Source organism: Thalia democratica, chromosome 1 (assembly GCF_965202585.1).
Source record: "Thalia democratica chromosome 1, ktThaDemo2.hap1.1, whole genome shotgun sequence".
In the NCBI taxonomy this organism is placed as follows: domain Eukaryota; kingdom Metazoa; phylum Chordata; class Thaliacea; order Salpida; family Salpidae; genus Thalia; species Thalia democratica.
Genome location: NC_139165.1, coordinates 1283184 through 1303631, shown reverse-complemented (window position 1 = coordinate 1303631; position 20448 = coordinate 1283184). Strand labels below are relative to the sequence as shown.

General features: G+C 26.6%; 1 protein-coding gene across 2 annotated transcripts; it reads left to right on the top strand.

The window, feature by feature from the left end:
* Nucleotides 1–5363: 5363 nt before the first annotated feature.
* On the top strand, nt 5364–17683 carry LOC145849404 (calcyphosin-like protein). Of its 2 annotated transcripts, none has more exons than XM_082954495.1 (4): nt 5364–5518; nt 6936–7113; nt 7644–7853; nt 17538–17683. In XM_082954495.1, the coding sequence occupies exons 1-4, from the start codon at nt 5382–5384 to the stop codon at nt 17637–17639; spliced, it is 627 nt and encodes a 208-aa protein (XP_082810621.1). In that variant the 5' UTR covers nt 5364–5381; the 3' UTR covers nt 17640–17683. The 2 variants fall into 2 exon arrangements, with proteins under 2 accessions (XP_082810621.1, XP_082810595.1); XM_082954469.1 differs by lacking the exon at nt 17538–17683 and adding an exon at nt 11198–11717.
* The last annotated feature ends 2765 nt before the right edge of the window (nt 17684–20448 follow it).

Below are 20448 nucleotides of genomic sequence, written 5' to 3'. Positions count from 1 at the left end.
GACTTTCCTGGTTAGATCAAACCTTTTGTTAACTTGAGCTTAAACTTAAATTATTTTATTATTAGAAATAGACGCAATTCATAAGATTATAATTAATCTAAAGTCTGTTACAGCTGATGTAAGGAGAGTACTTTTAAAAAACTAAATAACGATTTCTAATGCTTATAAATTTAAAATTAACTGTTTGATAGTTTACCAAAAAAGCACAAGCAAATATATTAAAGTGTGTAAAATCTATGGTAATAAAACACGTTTTTTAGTGTATAATCAAACTTTTTTTTTTTATTATAGGGTAGCACAGGATACACAAACTCAGTCTGAACACACCTTTGGTGGTGATTTATATGTTGGACCTTTGCTTAATTTTTTTTTACGCTTGTCTTTCGATATTAAGTTAATAAATAGGTATAACTTAAATTTTACGCTTACTACTTTTTAGCTTAATCTAAATATGTTTTATCTAATTTATCTGTTGAGTAGTGTTTCATTAATCAAAGTTCCGCCTAAAGTTATAATTTTGATTATATTTGTGTTAATTTATTATGCTCTATTTTACTCGCCTTATCAAAATTAGTAGAATAATTTATCACTCTGTGATAAATAAACGCTGCGCTTCTACCCAGTAGGGAACGGGTCAGAAAAGCACGGGTGACACTTTAGCACAGAGTGACACTTTAGCACAGAGTGACACTTTAGCACGGCTTCACTTTAGCACAGAGTGACACTTTAGCACGGCTTCACTTTAGCACAGAGTGACACTTTAGCACGGGGTGACACTTTAGCACAGAGTGACACTTTAGCACGGGTGACACTTTAGCACAGAGTGACACTTTAGCACGGGATGACACTTTAGCACAGGGTGACACTTTAGCACGGGGTGACACTTTAGCACAGGGTGACACTTTAGCACGGAGTGACACTTTAGCACGGCTTCACTTTAGCACAGAATGACTTTTTAGCACGGCGTCACTTTAGCACAGGGTGACACTTTAGCACGGAGTGACACTTTAGCACGGCGTCACTTTACTAACGAGGTCTTTGACCGAAACTTAGTTTGTAAAATAAATTTTTGCAAGAATAAATTCATAAACACTTTACATTAAAATTTCATTAAAAAACTACCACATTTTATTCATTCAAAACAAGTTTAAAAGCGAATATTGTTTAAATCGACAAAAAAAAATTTATTTAAACTTTTATTTAAAAACATAAAAATTAGAAGCGTGCAAAAGTGAAGTTCCGTTCAAAATTTACTGATTGCTTAAAATTTTTGCAGATCATAAGTAAACCATGAAAATATAATGCCGTGCAAAAGTGACGCTATGCAAAATTGTCACCATACAAATGTAACGTTGTGCAAAAGTTTTGACGTGTAAAAAAGTGGCTGTACAAAAGTGTCGCGGTGCAAAAAATAACCCTGCGTGCAAAAGTGACGACAGTGCAAAAGTAACGCCGTGCAAAAGTGTCCCTCGTGCAAAAGTGACCCTCCGTGCAAAAGAGTCGCCGTGCAAAAGTGTCCCCTCGTGCAACAGCGACCCTCCTTGCAAAAGTGACACCGTGCAAAAGTGTCAACCTGTGCTAAAGTGTCATTCTGTGCTAAAGTGACGGTGTGCTAAAGTGTCACTCTGTGCTAAAAAGTGGCTCCGTGCTAAAAAGTCACCCCGTGCTAAAGTGTCACCCCGTGCTAAAATGTCGACCCGTGCTAAAGTGACGCTGTGCTTTTCTGACACCTACCCAAATATTTTATTACCTATTTACTAACAAATAAATAACAAACAGTTTATTATCTTGAATATACTGTCTTTAAACTTAACATTAAAGTAAAACTTATAAGGGCTTACCATGATTTTACTTTAACCTTGTATTTAAAAATGTATTTTTATTTTACTCCAATTGATATTATAGTAAACTATAAAACTGTAGTTATTTAAACTACTTAATTAATAATAATCGTATTTCAAAGGGTAAACTAAAAAATTATTAAAGAAAGGAGTTATTATATTTTTTGAAAATTATATAATAACAATATACCAAAACTTTTTTTATTAAAACAAACTTTTGTCAAAGTAAAACTTGCTATATTTTTGCAAATTTTGATTTGAGTTTGCTGATTCTAAACATTTTCTTCATGTTAATCTACGTTTTTAAAACAATTTTTGATAAACCTACTGTTGTTCGACTACTAGAAAAACATATATTTGTGTATTTTACAATTCAAACTAGAATAATAATTAGTTTTAATCTTTATTAGATCAGTAGATAAAAATGATACACTATAGAAAAAAAGAATTTCTGATTTTTCAAAATAAAAAATATTAGTTTAAAGAAAAAAAATATTTAAACGCCTTAAATGATTGCTCAAAATAATTAATGGAAAATTACTAAATAGAATAACATACAGTGTACTAAAGTCGCTTAAAAAATTTAAGTAAAACTGACTTTATTTCTAACTTTATAATTGTATCAAAAATATTTAGATTATGTCATTAAGAATCCACAGAAGTTTTACCTTTTGTATAGTTGTATAAAAAAATTTAAAACGATTCTTTTACATTACCTTTAAAGAAATGTTTCTTACGAGTAGATTGTACTCGTAAAGTTGTTATATAAAAGAGGTGATTAAAGTAATTCTAAATACAATCACTTTCACGGACCTTTGTCGTCTTTATAATTGTGTTCTATTTTTGCTTATTTAATTTAACTATTAACTTTTAACAACAATTTATTTGAATTAACATATCACTATTTTCACTCGCAGTCAAGATTTTACTTGTCAGGTTTAATAAGCTATTGTCTCCAGTGATGTTTAGTTTAAGCAGAAGTTTTTGTTATTTAAAAAATAAGAATGGGTGCACAAACTTACAAAATAATTTTGATTAAAATTCTTCTTTCTGTTGGATTTCTTATTTAATTTTTAGTTACAAATAGTAAATATTACATTATGGTCCTAACGTCAATGAACATAAACAATTATTTATTTTTCAATACGCAACTCGATGAAACAAAATTAAACTTAACACTCTAATAATTTTTACGAGTCAAGTTGAATAGTTTAAAAAGTTATAGATAATAATGATGCTTATTATTATCGTATTCCTCTAGTTTAAACACTTAGTTTTCTAAAAAACACTACAAATTTAATAAAAATATGGTTTGAACATTCCATCAAACGATCACATGCCTTTGGTAGACTGATCAGTCCTAACAAGGACGAAACTGGTCTTAGTCCAACGAATACTAAATGTCTGTTGATCAAATTGGTATGATCAGACACTATGTTAAACTTGTTCCTGTCTCACGGAATATGAAAGTTTTAGGCTATGTAGACTTTTGCCGACGTTTTAGTATACTAAAATAAAACTAAATAGTTAGCAAAAACGAAAAAAAAATTTATTAAAGAACAAAAGTTAAATAGAACCTGGTTTTAGCATAGTTATTAAAGTAATATATCTAAGTTTTTGTTTGAAAACTATCAATTGTATTTTTAATGCTTTGAAGAACACTACCAAATAGTTATTTTAGACAAAAACAATAAATAAAGTTTGCTTTTATTTAGATTTAAAAGCTTTTAGATTTACGAACAATTCAAACTGTATGTTTGTAAACTTTTTAAACCTCTTAGGTTCTGATACAAAAGTATGATCATTTTCAAATAGAAACTTTAGAATTTTGTATTTAAGTCAGTCGTTATTAAAGTTATATATGTAACAATAATATAACTAAATAACAAATGTCAGTAACACAGTTCACAAATTTTACTTAAAAAATATTCAGTTTTAGTTTGATAGTCTTACAAATTTAAATTTACGAGAGCTTATCAATGCTCTTAAATGATCTTTATTTTTTTTTTAAGTTAATTAAAACGTATAAGTTTGAATGACTTTATTTATTGCACTATAGAGCTTGAAATTACTGTATATACTCGTGTTTTACATTGTTTTTTAATTATTAAGTTGTTATTATACTTCAATTTCTAAACATCAAATTACTATGCTTGCTATGCGCGTGTTTACTTAATAAATTCATATTTACTTAAAGGTTAGCCGAGCATTCATCACACAAGCTTGCAAGCTGCGTTACCAAGGAAACCAAGTTGACACTATGTGGTGCTAGTAATCCGTTGCACTTGAGTGATTTTGCAACAATTCAACGATATTTGTTCATTTTCGTTTTTATGCGCTTTGATTTACTTCGAATTTTTTTTGAGTATTTTTATAGAGTTTCGTGCTTATTAGTTTGCTTTATGTTTTATTTACTTTATTTAGAATATTTTTTTGTTTTGTTTTACATTATCTTTAAATTTAGTTCGATTTTATAAGCATTGACGAGAACAAAAACTATTGACATACTTAGATTTTAAATAGTTTATAAGCCCTTCCCTTGAACATTTTTGCTTTTTATTATTTAGTTATTTGTTTTAATAAAGTTAAAAATGGAAGTTTGGCTTTTAAATTATTCTAAAAATTTTATGACATAAAATTAATACAGTGCAAAATTAAATGTTTTGTTTTATTTATCTTTGTTCTAAAGTATAACAATACATGAAAAAACTATGTTTATTTTTATAAAAGCTTTAAACAGTTTTATTTTAAGTTGCACAAAAATCTTGGTAAACAAAAAAAAAATTTAAAACAAACTCTTAAAAAACATTAATCTATCACTTAAATGTATAAAGTTTTATGCTTTTTTAGTTAAAGTGTAAGCTTTAAAATCTTACGAGTAATAGTTTTCAATTCGGAAAAAAAAAGTTTAGGTAACAAACAAAAATTGTTAAACACATAGTCTATTGTAAGTTATTTCGTATAATTTTTATTCTAACAAAAAGAAATTAATACAAAATGATTATTCTAGACTTTTGTTTCTTACTTTTTGTCTTTAGATACTGTTTCGTTTTAAATATGTACAAAGGTTTTATATAACAAGAAAAAGTATGCTTCGGTTTTAATAGAAAACTCTAAATAATTCTGTGTTGTAATTTGTTTTTTAAACAATATATACTAAGAAAATATTAAAGAAAAGTATCAAACAGACAAATGTTTATTAAACGAATAAGCCGTAAAAAAACTATAAGGGTATTTAGTTTTTGAAATTGTATTCAAACAAATTGTTACTTACTATAAATCTACTTTTAAAACTTATATCAAACAAAAATTGAAAAGGTGGGTATTTTTTTACACAAAATATACACAACAACATAATAATTTTGTATGACATAAAAATTTCTCAAAGTACCAGTTTGTATGGAGTTATTTACAACTTAATAATAAAATATGTACTTAAGCATTTTAAATATATTTAAATGTAAAATAATAAGTATTCATTTGTATCTAACTTAGTTACAAATGCATGTACATCACAGCAAACTTGTATAATCAACTAAAATGTCCGGAACAGCTAGACATGACAGAGAGATGGCCATAAAAGCTCAGAAGCAACTGAATTCAACATCAAATCCAATTGAAAAGTTGAGACTTCAGTGTCTTTCTAGAGGTTCAAGCGGCATTAAAGGTCTTGGAAGGTAATTTTCAGATGTATATTTTGATTTTAACTTGTTTATATTTAATTAAGTGAGAATGTGTTGCATGCTGTTTATACAAATTTAATTTTTTAAACATTTTTTGCATAATATAAAAATAACATTAATAAAAGTTTAGCTTGAAGTTGTTAATTTATACCATAATCTTGTTTCAATAAAAGTACGAAATTTGTAATTATGTGAAACTAACTTTTTAGTTTATATTATTTGGTTATAAATACATACTTTTTTTCATTTAAAAATGATATGAGATTTTCAAAGAGATTATTTAAATCTAATTAAAAAACCTTTTAACAAATTAAAGGAAGTTTTTTAAGTGTTAATTTAGTTCATTTTAAAGTTTGAATGTTTTTTCATTTAAAACAAACTATAAGATTGATTCTTAGGTAACTAGATATAAATTAAATAAAAAAATTACCGGTAAGTTTTAAAACTTAGTAATACTTCTTAATTTAAAAGTAGTGTGTGCTTTACAGTTATTAAAAACGTTATTTTACTACTTTATTTGGTTATACTTGTAAAAAAAAACTTTATTGGGTTGTTTTAAATCTCTTCTATAAAACTTGATAACCTTTGTGTTTTGTTTATTGTTCTTTTTTTTGCATACACGAAACGAGTCTGTGTTATTAATAATACACTTTTTATAGTTTTATTTTAAAATCTCGTTACATTTGTTGCTTCCAGTTTTCCTCAATTTTTGTCTTTAGTTCACTAATATTATATATAAGTTGTTTAACCTTTAGTTTATACTTGGGAATAAACCATCCAGCTAAATTAATTTTAGGGCTTTGAGCTTTTAACTTTATTAACTTATTTAACTTCAACGTATTACCAAAGTTACTATAACTTTTGAAATATAATGACTTAATATCAAAATTTGTTTATTTTTGTCGTGTTAAGTAGAAATAAAAATAGCCACCACTCTTACACCAAGCCATAAATAACAGTAAATAAAGCCTATAGGTTGTTGAACTTATCAACCTTTTTATAGCGAAAATGCCCTCTTGAGCACTTTTTAACTTTCCTTTGTGTTGGTAATTCATTTTGATGGTTTTTTATACTTCTTAAACTAATACTTAAACTTTTATTAACAAAATAATTTGTGTACAACTAATAGTTTTTATCTTTTTGTTGTGATATATGTTTTGTTGTTATCTCTAACAGTAGAATTAGTTGAACTTTTTGTTAATTTTATAGCTGGTTTATATATATTATTTTTTTATTTTTATTACATATTTAGAAGTTCTAAACTAACCTGATCCAAAATTGTTTTAAATATAAGAATCAATAAATAAAAACAAGCAATTAATAACTTTAATAATAATGTTAACCATTTCTAAAAATGATATACGCAATAATTGAAAGTTATTAAAAATTGTTAATTATAACTTTCTAACAGAACATTCCGCATCATGGACGATGATGGCAGCAAATCGATAGATTTCAAAGAGTTCAAGAAGGGATTGAGAGACTACGGCGTGGATATTGATCCCGGAGAGGTGCAAGAGATGTTCTCTGCTTTTGATAAGGATGGATCCGGTGTCATTGATTTCGACGAGTTCCTTGTTAATCTCAGGGTTGGTTGTTTTGTGACGTCATAAAATGTCATTCTTGCTAGTGATATTCTCGCTTTGGAGCCTTATATCAATGTATGACATTTTTTTAAATAAAAGTTTAATTTAAAAATAAGAGTTCAGTAGAAGAGTATATAATAAAGATAAAATAATCAAAATTTACCAAAAAAAATTAATGCTTGCTTTTTGAAATCAAAAGGATCATTTTATAATAATAAAAAAACGTGCACTTAATAACCTTTTGGATATTTTACTTTAGAGAAATAAAACAAAAAAATTGTACATGTATTTTGTCACTTATGCAAAATTTCAATGTATAATGCTTGAAGTAGAATTGTATGCACTTTTCGTTTTTGATAGTAACTTTTTTTAAACCTACTAAATCATCAGAAACTATTACATTAACTTATTGAAACAATTGAACTTTCATAAAATACAACTCTCGAAACCCGCAAATCATTGATTACTGAGTTTTACTAAAAATAAAATTGGTTTAAAAAAAAGTTAGTTTTATTTCAAATTCAACTTTCCAGCCGCCATTATCAAAGAACCGGAAGTCGCTGATCCAGCAAGCGTTCAGGAAACTGGACAAGACTGGTGACGGGGTGATCACTGTTGAGGATTTGCGAGGGGTCTACAACGCAAAGCATCACCCCAAATATTTGAATGGGGAGTGGACCGAAGACCAGGTGTTCGCCAAGTTCCTCGTTTCATTCGACACCCCTGGAGAAGCGGACGGGCAGGTTTGTGTTTAGGGGATTTTTTTATATAAATACTTTCCTTGTTTCATTCGACACCCCTGGTGAAGCGGACGGGCAGGTTTGTGTTTAGGGGATTTTTTTATATAAATACTTTCCTTGTTTCATTCGACACCCCTGGTGAAGCGGACGGGCAGGTTTGTGTTTAGGGGATTTTTTTTATAAACATATTTCTCGTTTCATTTGACACCCCTGGTGAAGCGGACGGGCAGGTTTGTGTTTAGGGGATTTTTTTATAAATATTATTCTCGTTTCATTTGACACCCCTGGTGAAGCAGACGGACAGGTTTGTGTTTAGGGGATTTTTTTATATTAGATTGTTTATAAGAACAAGATACAATAGTTGTAGTAAAACAGTCCGAATTGTTCTATTTGTAAAAACTTGTGACATTAAACTGTGGTGATGCAGATTTGACTGATTTGTATTTTCTGGAACATTTTATATCTATCGTTGCCTATCAATATGATTTATATGACAATAATGACTTATACCGCGCTGCAAACAAACTGTTCACAAAAAATCTACTACGGTATTTAGTTTTTTTTTCTTGTTTAAGAAATGTTAATTGAATGCTTTAAAAATTTGAAAATTTTTAGGAAGACTTTTATTTTTTATATGACATACTCAAGTAGATATATATTTATTAGATATACATTTAAGGAATTTCATAAGAATATTCTTATAACTACTACAAATTGCAATAAATTTTTGTAAAGTCTTGTGTAAAAAATATAAAAGTCCGAATAGAAAATACTCTTATTCATTTTACATTAGGTTAAAATTTTTTATTTTAAGGAAATTGTCATTTCATTTATACGTCTTATAAGTTTAGTAATAAATATATAAATTCATTTTGAAACAACATACTTATAATTGTTAATATCAAAACAAAGTGAAACTTTCTTTTGATGTGTTTTAATTAGAGACTAGACTCATACAGCTGATTTACTGCTTCAGTAGATTAGATTTTAATAGTTTTTTAGAGTACTCAAGTATATCTATTTTTCTAAACTTACTTTAAAATAAGCACTTTTGTGATACAATGTTATAAAATTTTGTCAAAAAGTAAACTTAATAAACAAATTAAGTTTTCACAAAAAGTCGTAGAAAAAAATTATTTACAAAAATATGTGTTTTGTTTTTATATGAAAAAAAATTATTCAAGTGTAAAGACATAGATAAATAAAACATACCATTACAGAAATTCTGAAATTCTTCTAAACACAATTTTGTATGCTTTTTCTACGGATGAACTGTTTTCTATAGATCTGAACTATACAGCATAGTACTTAAGAGATTTACATTTACACTTTAGTGGTTTCAATTGAATTTTATTATGACTTGCTTCAATAGGTTTTATGAAACCTAAATAGTACTTGAGAGCTGTTATGTATTAGTTCATGAGTTTTTATGGTTGTACAATGGTGTTTGATGTTGATATGTAAAATAAAACTTTGGATTTGATAAACTTTTATAGCCGGTAAATTCTTTTAAAATGAATAATTGTGCTTTTAAGCTTAAAACAAATTTCTATTTACAACATTAACATATTTACAATCACAAAATACACATAAAACATATGCTAGATATTCAAACACTTAACACATAAGAATATGTTTGCTGAATATATACTTATAGCTATACAGCTTGAAATATGAATAATTAATTTTGTAAACTCATTCTACTGTCAAAAGCAGTTTTTTTTAAAGTCTAGTGGTTTATTTTGCACAATATTTGGAGCTCCTTAAAAAGTGAAAAGCATTAAAGTAATATTTAAATATGTAGTACTGAAGAAAAGTTTAGCAAACCATATAAATGAATGATTTTTAAGAAAGTAACTTAAGCTAAATCTAAGTTAATTTTAGTTTAATGTTACGGCTTACACTTTTTACTTTAAATGAGACAAAAATAATTCTATTACAAAAAAACTTAAATTGTTCTTATCGAACTTGAAGTTTAAGTTTTTCATTTATAGTGTGCTTTTAATAATGTGTGAAACAACTGAAATTTAATATAAAAGCTTGAAAAGTAAAAGCACTAATCTTAGCATTTTGCAACCTCCTACATAGAAATAATTCATATTGTAATTATACCTTATAACAAAACGTTTAACTAACACTGTTGTAGAACCATAAGAAACTATTGTTACACCTATTTTGTTTTATGAAAATTTAAAACGTATAATGATATTACTTTTCTGGTTTTTAAACTTAATTTATTAGTTATTGAAACTGATTATTGGAGCAACCACTGAGATTTAGTCATGAAATACCAAAGTGAAATTATTTTTAGTATAGAAACTGTAACTTTTTTCGCTGATACTACAAATAACTTTTTTAAGATAACTTATAGGTTCGTTTTTATATAAAGTAAATTTAAAAAAGCTATATGTGTCAATTTTTACTGTTATACTTTTAAAATAAACTTTTATTTCTATTAAGTTTACTTAATCATGTTAAAACTGATTTTAGGAAGTTTAAACGTCAAAACTTTATTAAAAACATTGAATAACCTACCTGTATACACTATTTATCATTTTTATTGGTAGTTATGCCGTACAACTTTTTTACTTATTTATGTTTACCTAAAGCTTACTGTAAATTATGTTATTTCAGCTTAACATTTGGCATTTGAATTATTAAAGTTAACTATTTGTAATTATTGTTATTGTATGACATTAGACTAAGATATCAAAGCTTGAATTATTTTTACAGATGTCACATTAAGATTAAAAATCGAAACGAATTTTAATTTATAAACAAGCAAAAAACAAATAATTAATACAATAACTTTTAAGAAATTCTTAGTACATAAAAGAACGTAACATTGTTGGTAATACACATTATTTATAATTTAATAATTTTTAAATGCATTACAAAAAACACAATACAAAATTATAACTTAAGTCAAAATCATTTTAGGTCAGGTTCAGTCTTGATAACTTGTTGTAGCAATGTTTTTCTTATATATTTTAGTTTAATCACTAGCACTTTAGTCAGTTTATCAATTTTAAAACTAACCTAACTCTAGAATTTTAACTATAAACTCTAACTTACGTTAAACACAAAAGAAAAGTATAAACAAACTAAAACGTTTGTAACAATTGTTTTATTGTATTATTTTTTTTCTATAGAGCATGATTTAGTTATTAAGTATCATGCTTCAAACAGGTTACTTTCTATACAACCTTAAAAAGTTGCACATCTAGTTATTTTAACATTTTTTTACCACAATACAATTGCACACAGGTAACTTATGGCGATTTTTTCAATTATTACTCAATAGTTTCTTGTTTAGTTTAAATAATTAATCATAAAAATCTACACAGGTAACTTATGACGAGTTTTTCAATTATTACGTAGGAGTTTCCGCTTCAATAGATCAGGATGCTTATTTTGATGTGATGATGCGTAAAGCATGGAAATTATAACCACTAGTAGATGCTAGATGAAAATTATAACCACTAGTGGTCACTAGAGCGCTGTAACATTGCGCAATTTGATTCCTATATAGCAGTATTATTTCTTCAAACTTTCTATTATGCTTCCTTAAATCTTTTAACTTTTGTGTACTTTTTATTTTATTACTTTAACTATTTTATTTCAAATTGAACCTTCTATACTATGTATAAATTTTGAGGAAAAACTAAAAACTTGATATAAATATTTAAACTGAACTAAATATTTTCAATAAACATATTAATACACACAAGCTCGAATTCATATGCCTCAAAACTTTTTAAAACTTTTATATGCTGAATTTCTTCAAACATCTTTATACATATAAAGCCAAAAGTTTCTTTTTTCTTTAACTTTTGTGCAAACAAAGGCTGCAATAAATTTATTTTGCTTTTAGAGTTGATTTCTAGCAAAGTTTCTAGTTTTATTATTTTTCATTTCTCTATGCACTGCATATATATTGTATACAATTTTTTCTAGAAGCTTTTAGAACTACGCCGTAATGAGCTTTTAGCCAAAATTCTCGACTAAACTTTGATTTATAGTTAGTTACTATAGAATATTATTTTAGATTTTTGTAATGGTTCTTAGAATAGAGTTGTAAGATTTGACTTAATTAACTTAATAATTGATTAATTTTATTAACTTTAATTTTTATTTTTTAAATATTACCGCAAATATTACATATGAAAAGTACAAAGTTCACATTAAATACTCTATTCTGTTTAAAAACAATCAGTATAAAAAGTGAAATTGAACTTGAATATTAATTTGTCAACATTTGTAAAATATTGCACTTTTATTTGCACCTACAACCTCTGATAACTTCATAACGCGATTTAAACCACCCGAATATTACTAGTTTCTTTAAAACATGCAAGTAAATCAGAATTTTAGAAAAAATTATACAGGTACTAGTGAACTAGAACCATTTAAGTATGATAGATAGGTGTTATTAGGAATTTATTTTATGTTTTATTCATCTAATTCTTTATTTATATGGTCATCACGCGTTGCCTCTTGTGTATATACTTATACACACATTGTAAACCAGCGTTTCGTGGGCCAAGTTGCCCCCTTAGGGGCCATGAACAGCTAAGGGGCCAAATGGGGGACATGAGCAGTAAATGAGCCACAGGGGAGCTATGAAGTCACAATTTGAAACTTACACTAGATATTCTGGAGTCGTTGATGAATACGAAAAAATGGTCTTAGGTGTTTTTCGAATAATCTTGTTAAATGGGCCATAAATTTCTTTAAAGGGGGTATTTATTGTAAACTCACTAAAAAGTGTGCAGATTATTGTTTACTGTATAAAGTAGATTATTTACTATTTACAAAAACATAGACAAGTAGTGACATAATTACAACTGGTTGTTAAAGCATTCATTTTGGCTATTAATAAAATGTATTGTTGACAGTGAGTTCAAAAAGGAAGTGAAGCGTCAATTTACTGTAAGGGTTTCCCCTCAAAATATGAAAATTTTGCATATCGCTTATAAAAGTTTTTGACGTTGGGAAATTAAATAAATAGACAGCACGAATTCCTAGCTTTAAGCCTGCTGGAGCAAAATATTTTTGAAAATTTTACTTTATACAGTGCTTCCTCGCTAATCCGGTCCTCGCTAATCCGGTTCCTCGCTAATCCGGCCGGTTTTAGTCGAGAAGTCACTTATTTACTTTAGCGTTTTTAGCGTTTAATTTCATTTTACTTCGAAAAAGTATTCAATTTACGTTTTATAAGTGTGCAAGCAATGTATTGTTACGTCATAATAAAGTATCATTTGTATAATCTTAAGTTTTTTTTCATACTTTTCCCGCTCAGTTGTAACAAACTTGTTTATTATTCATTTGCAATTTTTTTGTCTTTGCTAAGCAAGTTACACTTTAATATACTACAATCAACATATCTGGTTAAAAAATGGATAAGACAGCAAAGAAAAGAAAAGGCGTTCAACTAACAATTGAGAACAAGTTAAAAGTTTGCGAAATGGCAAACAATGCTGTTATAATGAGCCAGTTTAACATTGGTAAGTCAACTTTAAATGACATTTTGAGAGGCGAAGAAAAGTTCAAAAAGTTTAAAGCCGAAAAGGAGGAGCTGCGACTAATTGGAGTTGATAAAACGGCAAAAAAAGTAGAGGGAGACGTCTTTGACAAGCTAGACAGCGCCCTTCACATTTGGTTTCGTCAGGAACGTGAAAAGGGTTGTCCAATAACTGGCCCAATACTATTAGAAAAAGCCTCCGTGAGTTTTCTGCTAAGAAACGAGAAAGCACTGTAAAACAATCTTCCATTGTTTCTTTTTTCAAAAAAAAACTAATTTAGTAAAAGTGTTAACAGTGTAGTTTTTTTCCACTAATTTAGAACTTATAAAATTTTGTTTCGTTTAGTTTTGTCTGCTTTAATTCTTTTTTCTTTGAATAAAGTAAAATAAATTAAATTAACAGAAATTTTATAGTACGTTTTGTTATATACATTCATAATATAACTAAGGTAGATAATTTGTAAAAAAAGCGATATTTTGTTCTTATCCGGCCAAAGGCAAATCCGGCCGTATTTTCAAAAAAATCTTGCCCAACTTGGCCGGATTAGCGAGGAAGCACTGTACCGATATATTTAAAAAGGGGAAAAAATACTATTTCACTAAAAAACTATTTTCTCCTACGTTTTTTGAGATAATTACCTGAAACGATTAAAAAATGTTCTTTGCCATATTTAGAAAATTCTTAATAAACAAAGTTCTAAAATAATACAAAACAAAAACTTTATGAAAAAATAACGAAAATAGTTCTGTTTATTTTTATTTTTTCATAATTTTATTTATTTTTTCTAATTTAGTTTATACAGAATTTTCTAAATATTGCAAGAAACATTTCCTAACCGTTTCAGGTAATCATCTCAAAAAACGTAAGAGAAAATAATTTTTTAGTGAAATAGTCTTTTTTTCCCCTTTTTAGGGGTAAAATAGCCTGCTGGTAAAAAGCAAAATTTTCAAAAATATTTTGCTCCAGCAGGCTTAAAGCTAGGAATTCGTGCTGTCTATTTATGTAATTTCCCAACGTCAAAAAATTTTACTAATCGAAATTCCAAAGTCAGGGCAACAGATGCACCCAACTGTAAGTAAAACATGCACAGACTTGTGAATTTAATTAAACAACTTAAGAGAAAAAAAATATAACTAATGGTCATACATTAATAAAAGATCTAGGTCTGTTGTTTTCAACACAAAACTGGTTTGGTTAATTTTTTCTGTTTAAGTATTTCAGAAGTTATATAAATTCAAATGCAAAGAGTTTTTGCTATTTTACAGATATGAAATTAAGTTAAATTCTTCACAAACTTTTGTCAAAATGTTACTGAAAAAAAGTTTAGATTTTTTTTTACAACAAATTCAAAATCCTAAATAAATTTTTGTAGCTTTTCTGTTATATAAGCTCCAGCTTAAGAAAAAATTGAGCTTAACTTATAATTCTGTAAGTAGTATGCACCTAAACGTCTTCTAGAGTTTGATTAACATAACTGGTTTGGTTAATTTTTCTGTTCAAGTATATCAGAAGTTACATAAATTCAAATGCAAAGAAATTTTCCTAAAATTCAGGTATATAACTAAAGTAAATTTTTTAAAAATTTTTGTCAAAATGTTCCTGCCAAAAAAGTTGAGAATTTTTTATTTTACAACAAATTAAAAATTCCTCAATACTCTTTTGTAGCTTTTCTGTTGTGTAAGCTCTAGCTTAAGAAAAAATTGAGCTTAACTTATAATTCTGTAAGTTATCCACCTAAACTTCTTCTAGAACTATTATAAAATCTGCCCTGAGTTTAAAAAAAAAGTAGTTCTAAAAACGAAAAACATAGTTCTAGTGCTTTGAGTTTTCAAACTATTTATTTTACTTTTCAATGACACCATCTGAAATAAAACAAGGCAAAATCTAATAGAAACGAATATGTTTCAGGTACGTTTGTACACTTGTTGCAAAGTTTACTTTCGTAAAACTAAGAAGTAATTCGGTTAATTAAAAAATGAATAAAAAACAAATGGCTGCCTTTAAACTTAGAATTTCTGAGATAGTTAAAGCAAAAAATAAAACAAGCCCAGTTTTAAAAAGTAAAAACCATTTTTTAATCAACAATTGCAAGCATAGTTTTCTATTCAGCCAAATAGTCAACTATCGCTTGCCCACCGTATTGTATTGTTTATTAGCAAATACAAATAACATATATAAAAACTAATTTCTGATACAAAATACCTGATAATGTAGTGTGCAATGATGAATTTGTTCATTAACCTATTGAGAACAGATGTTAAAAATTTTCGAAACAACTGAAAAAATACTAATAGTATCTATCAAAGGTTACAATCTAAATTTAGTTTTACATGTAGACTTATTAGTATAAAGCTAGTGATGAAAATAGTTTTTTTATATATAAAAAGCAATCGATGTGTTGCAAAATCTTTCATATGATTTTTTTAATCTCTAACTAATATTCAAAAAAGATATGAAAAATATAATTTTTTAGTAGTATACAATAATTTTATTTGCAGGTTAAGTAATAAGCTACAAAAAAAAAGACATGAAGTGTCTATTAAATTTTTTAGAAAATAGTTTTCTAAAGAACAATTTCTTTCATTCCTAACACAAAATATTATAGCAAATGTATCATCTTATCATTATCTCACACGGTAGGAAAAAAATTATGTATAATACCTAGAATGGGTTGAAAACAAATATTATCTCATTTGAATATTTCAGTAGACATAATCATTTTATTTTTAGAAAGATATTTTTTATCAAAGTAATTCTGCTTATTTTTTCCTGCATGAAATAGTTTCTACACCACATTAACGTAGTTTGCGCACAGTGAAGTGCATAGACACAGTTTTTCTACACAGTGAAGTGCATAGAGTAAAGTTTTAAAGAGATTTGAAATAGTACAAAAGTTAGCTGACGGTTAAGGATAGTACTATAACTCTACTGTAAGTACTTTTTAACTTAATGATTTAGAGTGCTTATATAAAGCGTTTTAATCACCTATTTTCAAAGTTGATTTTTAAGTTTAGGGCAGGGGTTAAAAGGCATTTGATGAGGAAGGCAAATTTATGAAAATAATCACTGGTTACAGTTTTGATTTTTACTTTCTATTAGATATCCGAAAACATTTAGTTTGAGTTTTGAACTCCCCGTGTTTAAGAACAAAACTTTTTTGTTCTTAATTTAAGCTTCGGAATTTCTTATGTAACTTTCAAAGTTTTCTTTTGCGGGCCGCAGTTAAACTATTGATGGACCTAAAATACAAGCATGCTCCTCGGCCGCAGTTTACCGACCCATGGTTTAGTTTATTAAAAAAAATTTAGTCAGTATTATATTTATCCCTGTGTTATTTACACTATAAGTTTAGTTTTATAATCAACTAATTTTACCAAGCAATAGTTAAAACCAGAGCTGCCAAAAATTTTAATACCCGTAAAGTATATGTATAACATGTGTGTTTAAATGCATGTCGTTTTAAGTGGAAAAATGTGGCAGCTATGCTTGAAGTTGAATTTCTGTGATATTTTAAGCATTAGTATGAATGATATGATTTTTTTAATCTTTTTTAGAGTAAGTGTTCACATAAAAACTATCCATCTTACACATGTTAGAAGTATGTTTTGTCTTGTTTATGTACGTTTCTAACCACTTTTAGCGTTAATAAATAACTATTCATACATAAATACATATGCAAGTGCTAAGTATAATTATAAACAAAGGAAATCTCATTCTCTCACTTTTTTTAATTTTAATGTCTATCTAAAACTTAGTATATATAAGCATAACTTAAAATCACATATATAAATATCCGGGAAAGGTTTTTCTAATCATCTAAATCCTAAAAGTCTCATGTTTTGATTCAGAAAAACTTGAAGTTATCGTTTTTGGTGTAGATATGTACAAAGCAGAAACTCGTATGATGTTTGTTACAAAATATAAATTTAATGGGTCAATATTAAACTGAAAACAAAAAATGTATCAAAGTGTTTAATTCTGTGTTTTTATTTTTTAAATTCTTAAAAAACTATTTGTTACATTCTTTCTGTTTTAATGAATTTTTTCAATCGTTATTTTAGTTATTTAATAAATACTTTTAGTTCTAATTACTTTCAAAAGAATTATTTATTACTCTTATAGTTTTAGGAAAAATTTAATATACTAGTTTTTGTATTTTCAGGTAACTTTTGATGAATTTATGAACTACTACATAGGTGTGTCAGCTTCTATTGATTCTGATGTTTACTTTGATGTGATGATGAGAAAGGCTTGGAAACTTTGAACTATTACATTTTTACATTTATTATGTTTTACTTGATTAGAAACGTTTTAGTAGTCGATTAGTGTTTGTTAACAGAAGATAAAAACAACTAAACTTGTATAAAGTCTTATAATTCTTTTGGTTTAAAATGGTTTTTATTTTAACTTAGCGTTTTTTTTTTTCAATATTAATTCACCTTTACTTAATTTTTCTTAAAGTTTTTAATCTTTTTTTAAGATAAGTTACTATAAAAACCTATAACTTCAAATTATTTTTACAATTATTTTGTAGGAAAGTTTAATTTAAACAAATTTATATTTCAAATAATACAATAACATAATCAAATACAGTTTAGATAGCCTTAACTACGTTATGTTTTCTTTAAAAAAATGTTTTATTTCATGCGGTATAGACTTAAAAGGTATTAATTTTAAAATAAACTTGTAGTAAAGTAAACAATCTATATAAAAAGTTTTAACTGTTTTGTGATAAGTCTACTATTGTTTAATTAAAAATTTACTTACTTCATTGGCAATATATTTTATTTTAACTACTTTTAAATGTTTATATTTTTTATGTTTAATTTAATACTTTACTTTTTTTCACTTTTTTTCATAGAAGTTATTCCGTTTTTAAAATTTTTCTCTAAACTTGTAACCAAATGTTAATAAAACGTCAAGCTAAGTTTGAAAACTACTTTTGAATTTTTTTACATAAGTACTTTTGTCTATAAATTGTTTACTCGTTATTCTATATATAATAATAATTAAAAATTCTTTTACATAAAACATAAAATTAAATAACACAACTTTAGTTGCTTTTGATAATAATAATGTCTGAAGTTTTATGTTTATAAGAACTTTCAAAGTCATTTACAATTAGTAAATTTTTAAATATTTTTTGTCAGCTTGACGAATTTCCTAAATAATAATAGAATAGCGCATTAGTTATTCTTGAAGTTATTTCCATTCTTAAAATTAAAGTTTTACTAATAACGTGAGCAGTCAAAGAATATAAATTCTTATAATAATATTTTGAAGTAAAAGATGTGCTGACAAAAATGTAAATAACAAAAGTGTTTTAACATAACTGACATACTCTTTAGCTTTCTAAAAAATTGATCTATACAATAAAAAATATATAATTTTTAATAAAAAATCATCTAATTTGTTTCATAAATACCATATATTAAAAAAATTAAAAACAAATTTATACAGTAATCTTTCTTTATTGTACCAACATATGTTTCTGTTTGTTAACGAATCAACACACTTCAACTGGGTTATGTAAAAAATAAATACTGTAGAGAAAGCATAGAAGCTGAAGTAGGTGTATACGTGTACACATCTGATGTTAACAAACACTTAAATTTATATTTTGAATAATAATATATATTTATATGTTATTTATCAAATATGTAGCTAATCTATAAAGCTCTAAATTAATGTTTTTGAAAAGAAATACAACATTCTAAGTTGTAGTAACTAGTTATCCTTACAGTGTGGAAACTTTTCTTTTCTAACTAACTTAAACAAACATTCATAATTTTCAGTTTGTGTAAGTTTCAGTTGAGTGATACTATCATTCTCGACGAGTAAATATATTCTATTGCTGTCATATAAATTAACATAAACATTTTGATAATAAAACAATACAATTATAATTAGGTAAAACAAATTTTTATTAACTATTTGTTGAACAACATTTAATCACAGTAGTTTATGACATGTCACAGAATTTGTAAATTATTTACTTTTTTACTATAAATAATAATCATTATATTCTGTTACACTATTTAGAACGGAATTCATAATGTATTAACTGTTTGTAATTACTTTTTAAACTTGTCGAGGTTTACTAACTTAAACTGTATTCTGTTTTTAAAAGTTTAGCAATAATAACATGTAAATTTCATCAAGTATTATTATGCATTTTTCCATTTAAACTTTTAATGATTACAACAACTAGCTAGGTCAATGACTTTACACAAAAAGAAATATGTTACACTTTTATGAAAGTTTTTAATTACAAAGTACAGTCAAGTAAAACAATAAGTGTTTTAATGTTTTTGATCATAAAATTATGTTATTAGTTTGTATTGTTAAAAAAATGTTTTAATGAGTTCAAGGTTTCCAAACTCATATTCTGCACAAGAAAATCAAAAAGATTCGTTCTTTTTTATTCAGGAGTCGAAAAGGAATTTGTTGGTCGTGGGCTATATTACAAAATATAAATCTTTAAGCGCCGCAGTTTTAGTTTTAGTTGCGAGACGACCTTTTACTTTTCATTACAAGCCCAAATTATGTGTAAATGTGTGTAAGTTTTAAGGATGTTAGATTGAAAAGTATCTCGAACAAATTTATACTCTCGCGGGATGCAGATTAACTTTTTTGTATCTCATTTAAAATAAGAGAAAAACCGCTAGCCGAAGATTGCTTACTCCTACCTTTATTACATACCATCCCTTTTTTAATTAATTACCCATTTAATATTTTACCGCTCTCTTAAACACAGTTCTAAGCATTTACAACTTTTTATTTTATTAAATTGAGCGAAATTTATTTATTTATGTTCAAGTATTTTAAGTCAACTACTAAATAGAACCTAAATGTATTTAATAGCCAGTTAAAAGTCAAATCTATAATACTGACAAAATGTCAAACTTCGCCCTAAAAGTTTTGGGAGACCGTGATATATAAAACATTTTCTATATGATTTTCTTGTACATCAGTTTTTAAAATTTTGTTATTAATGGATGTACGGTTGGTCAAAAGTTCTAATTTGGTGGAAGTTCTATAACACCTTTAATTAAGTTAGAAGAATGGAGACA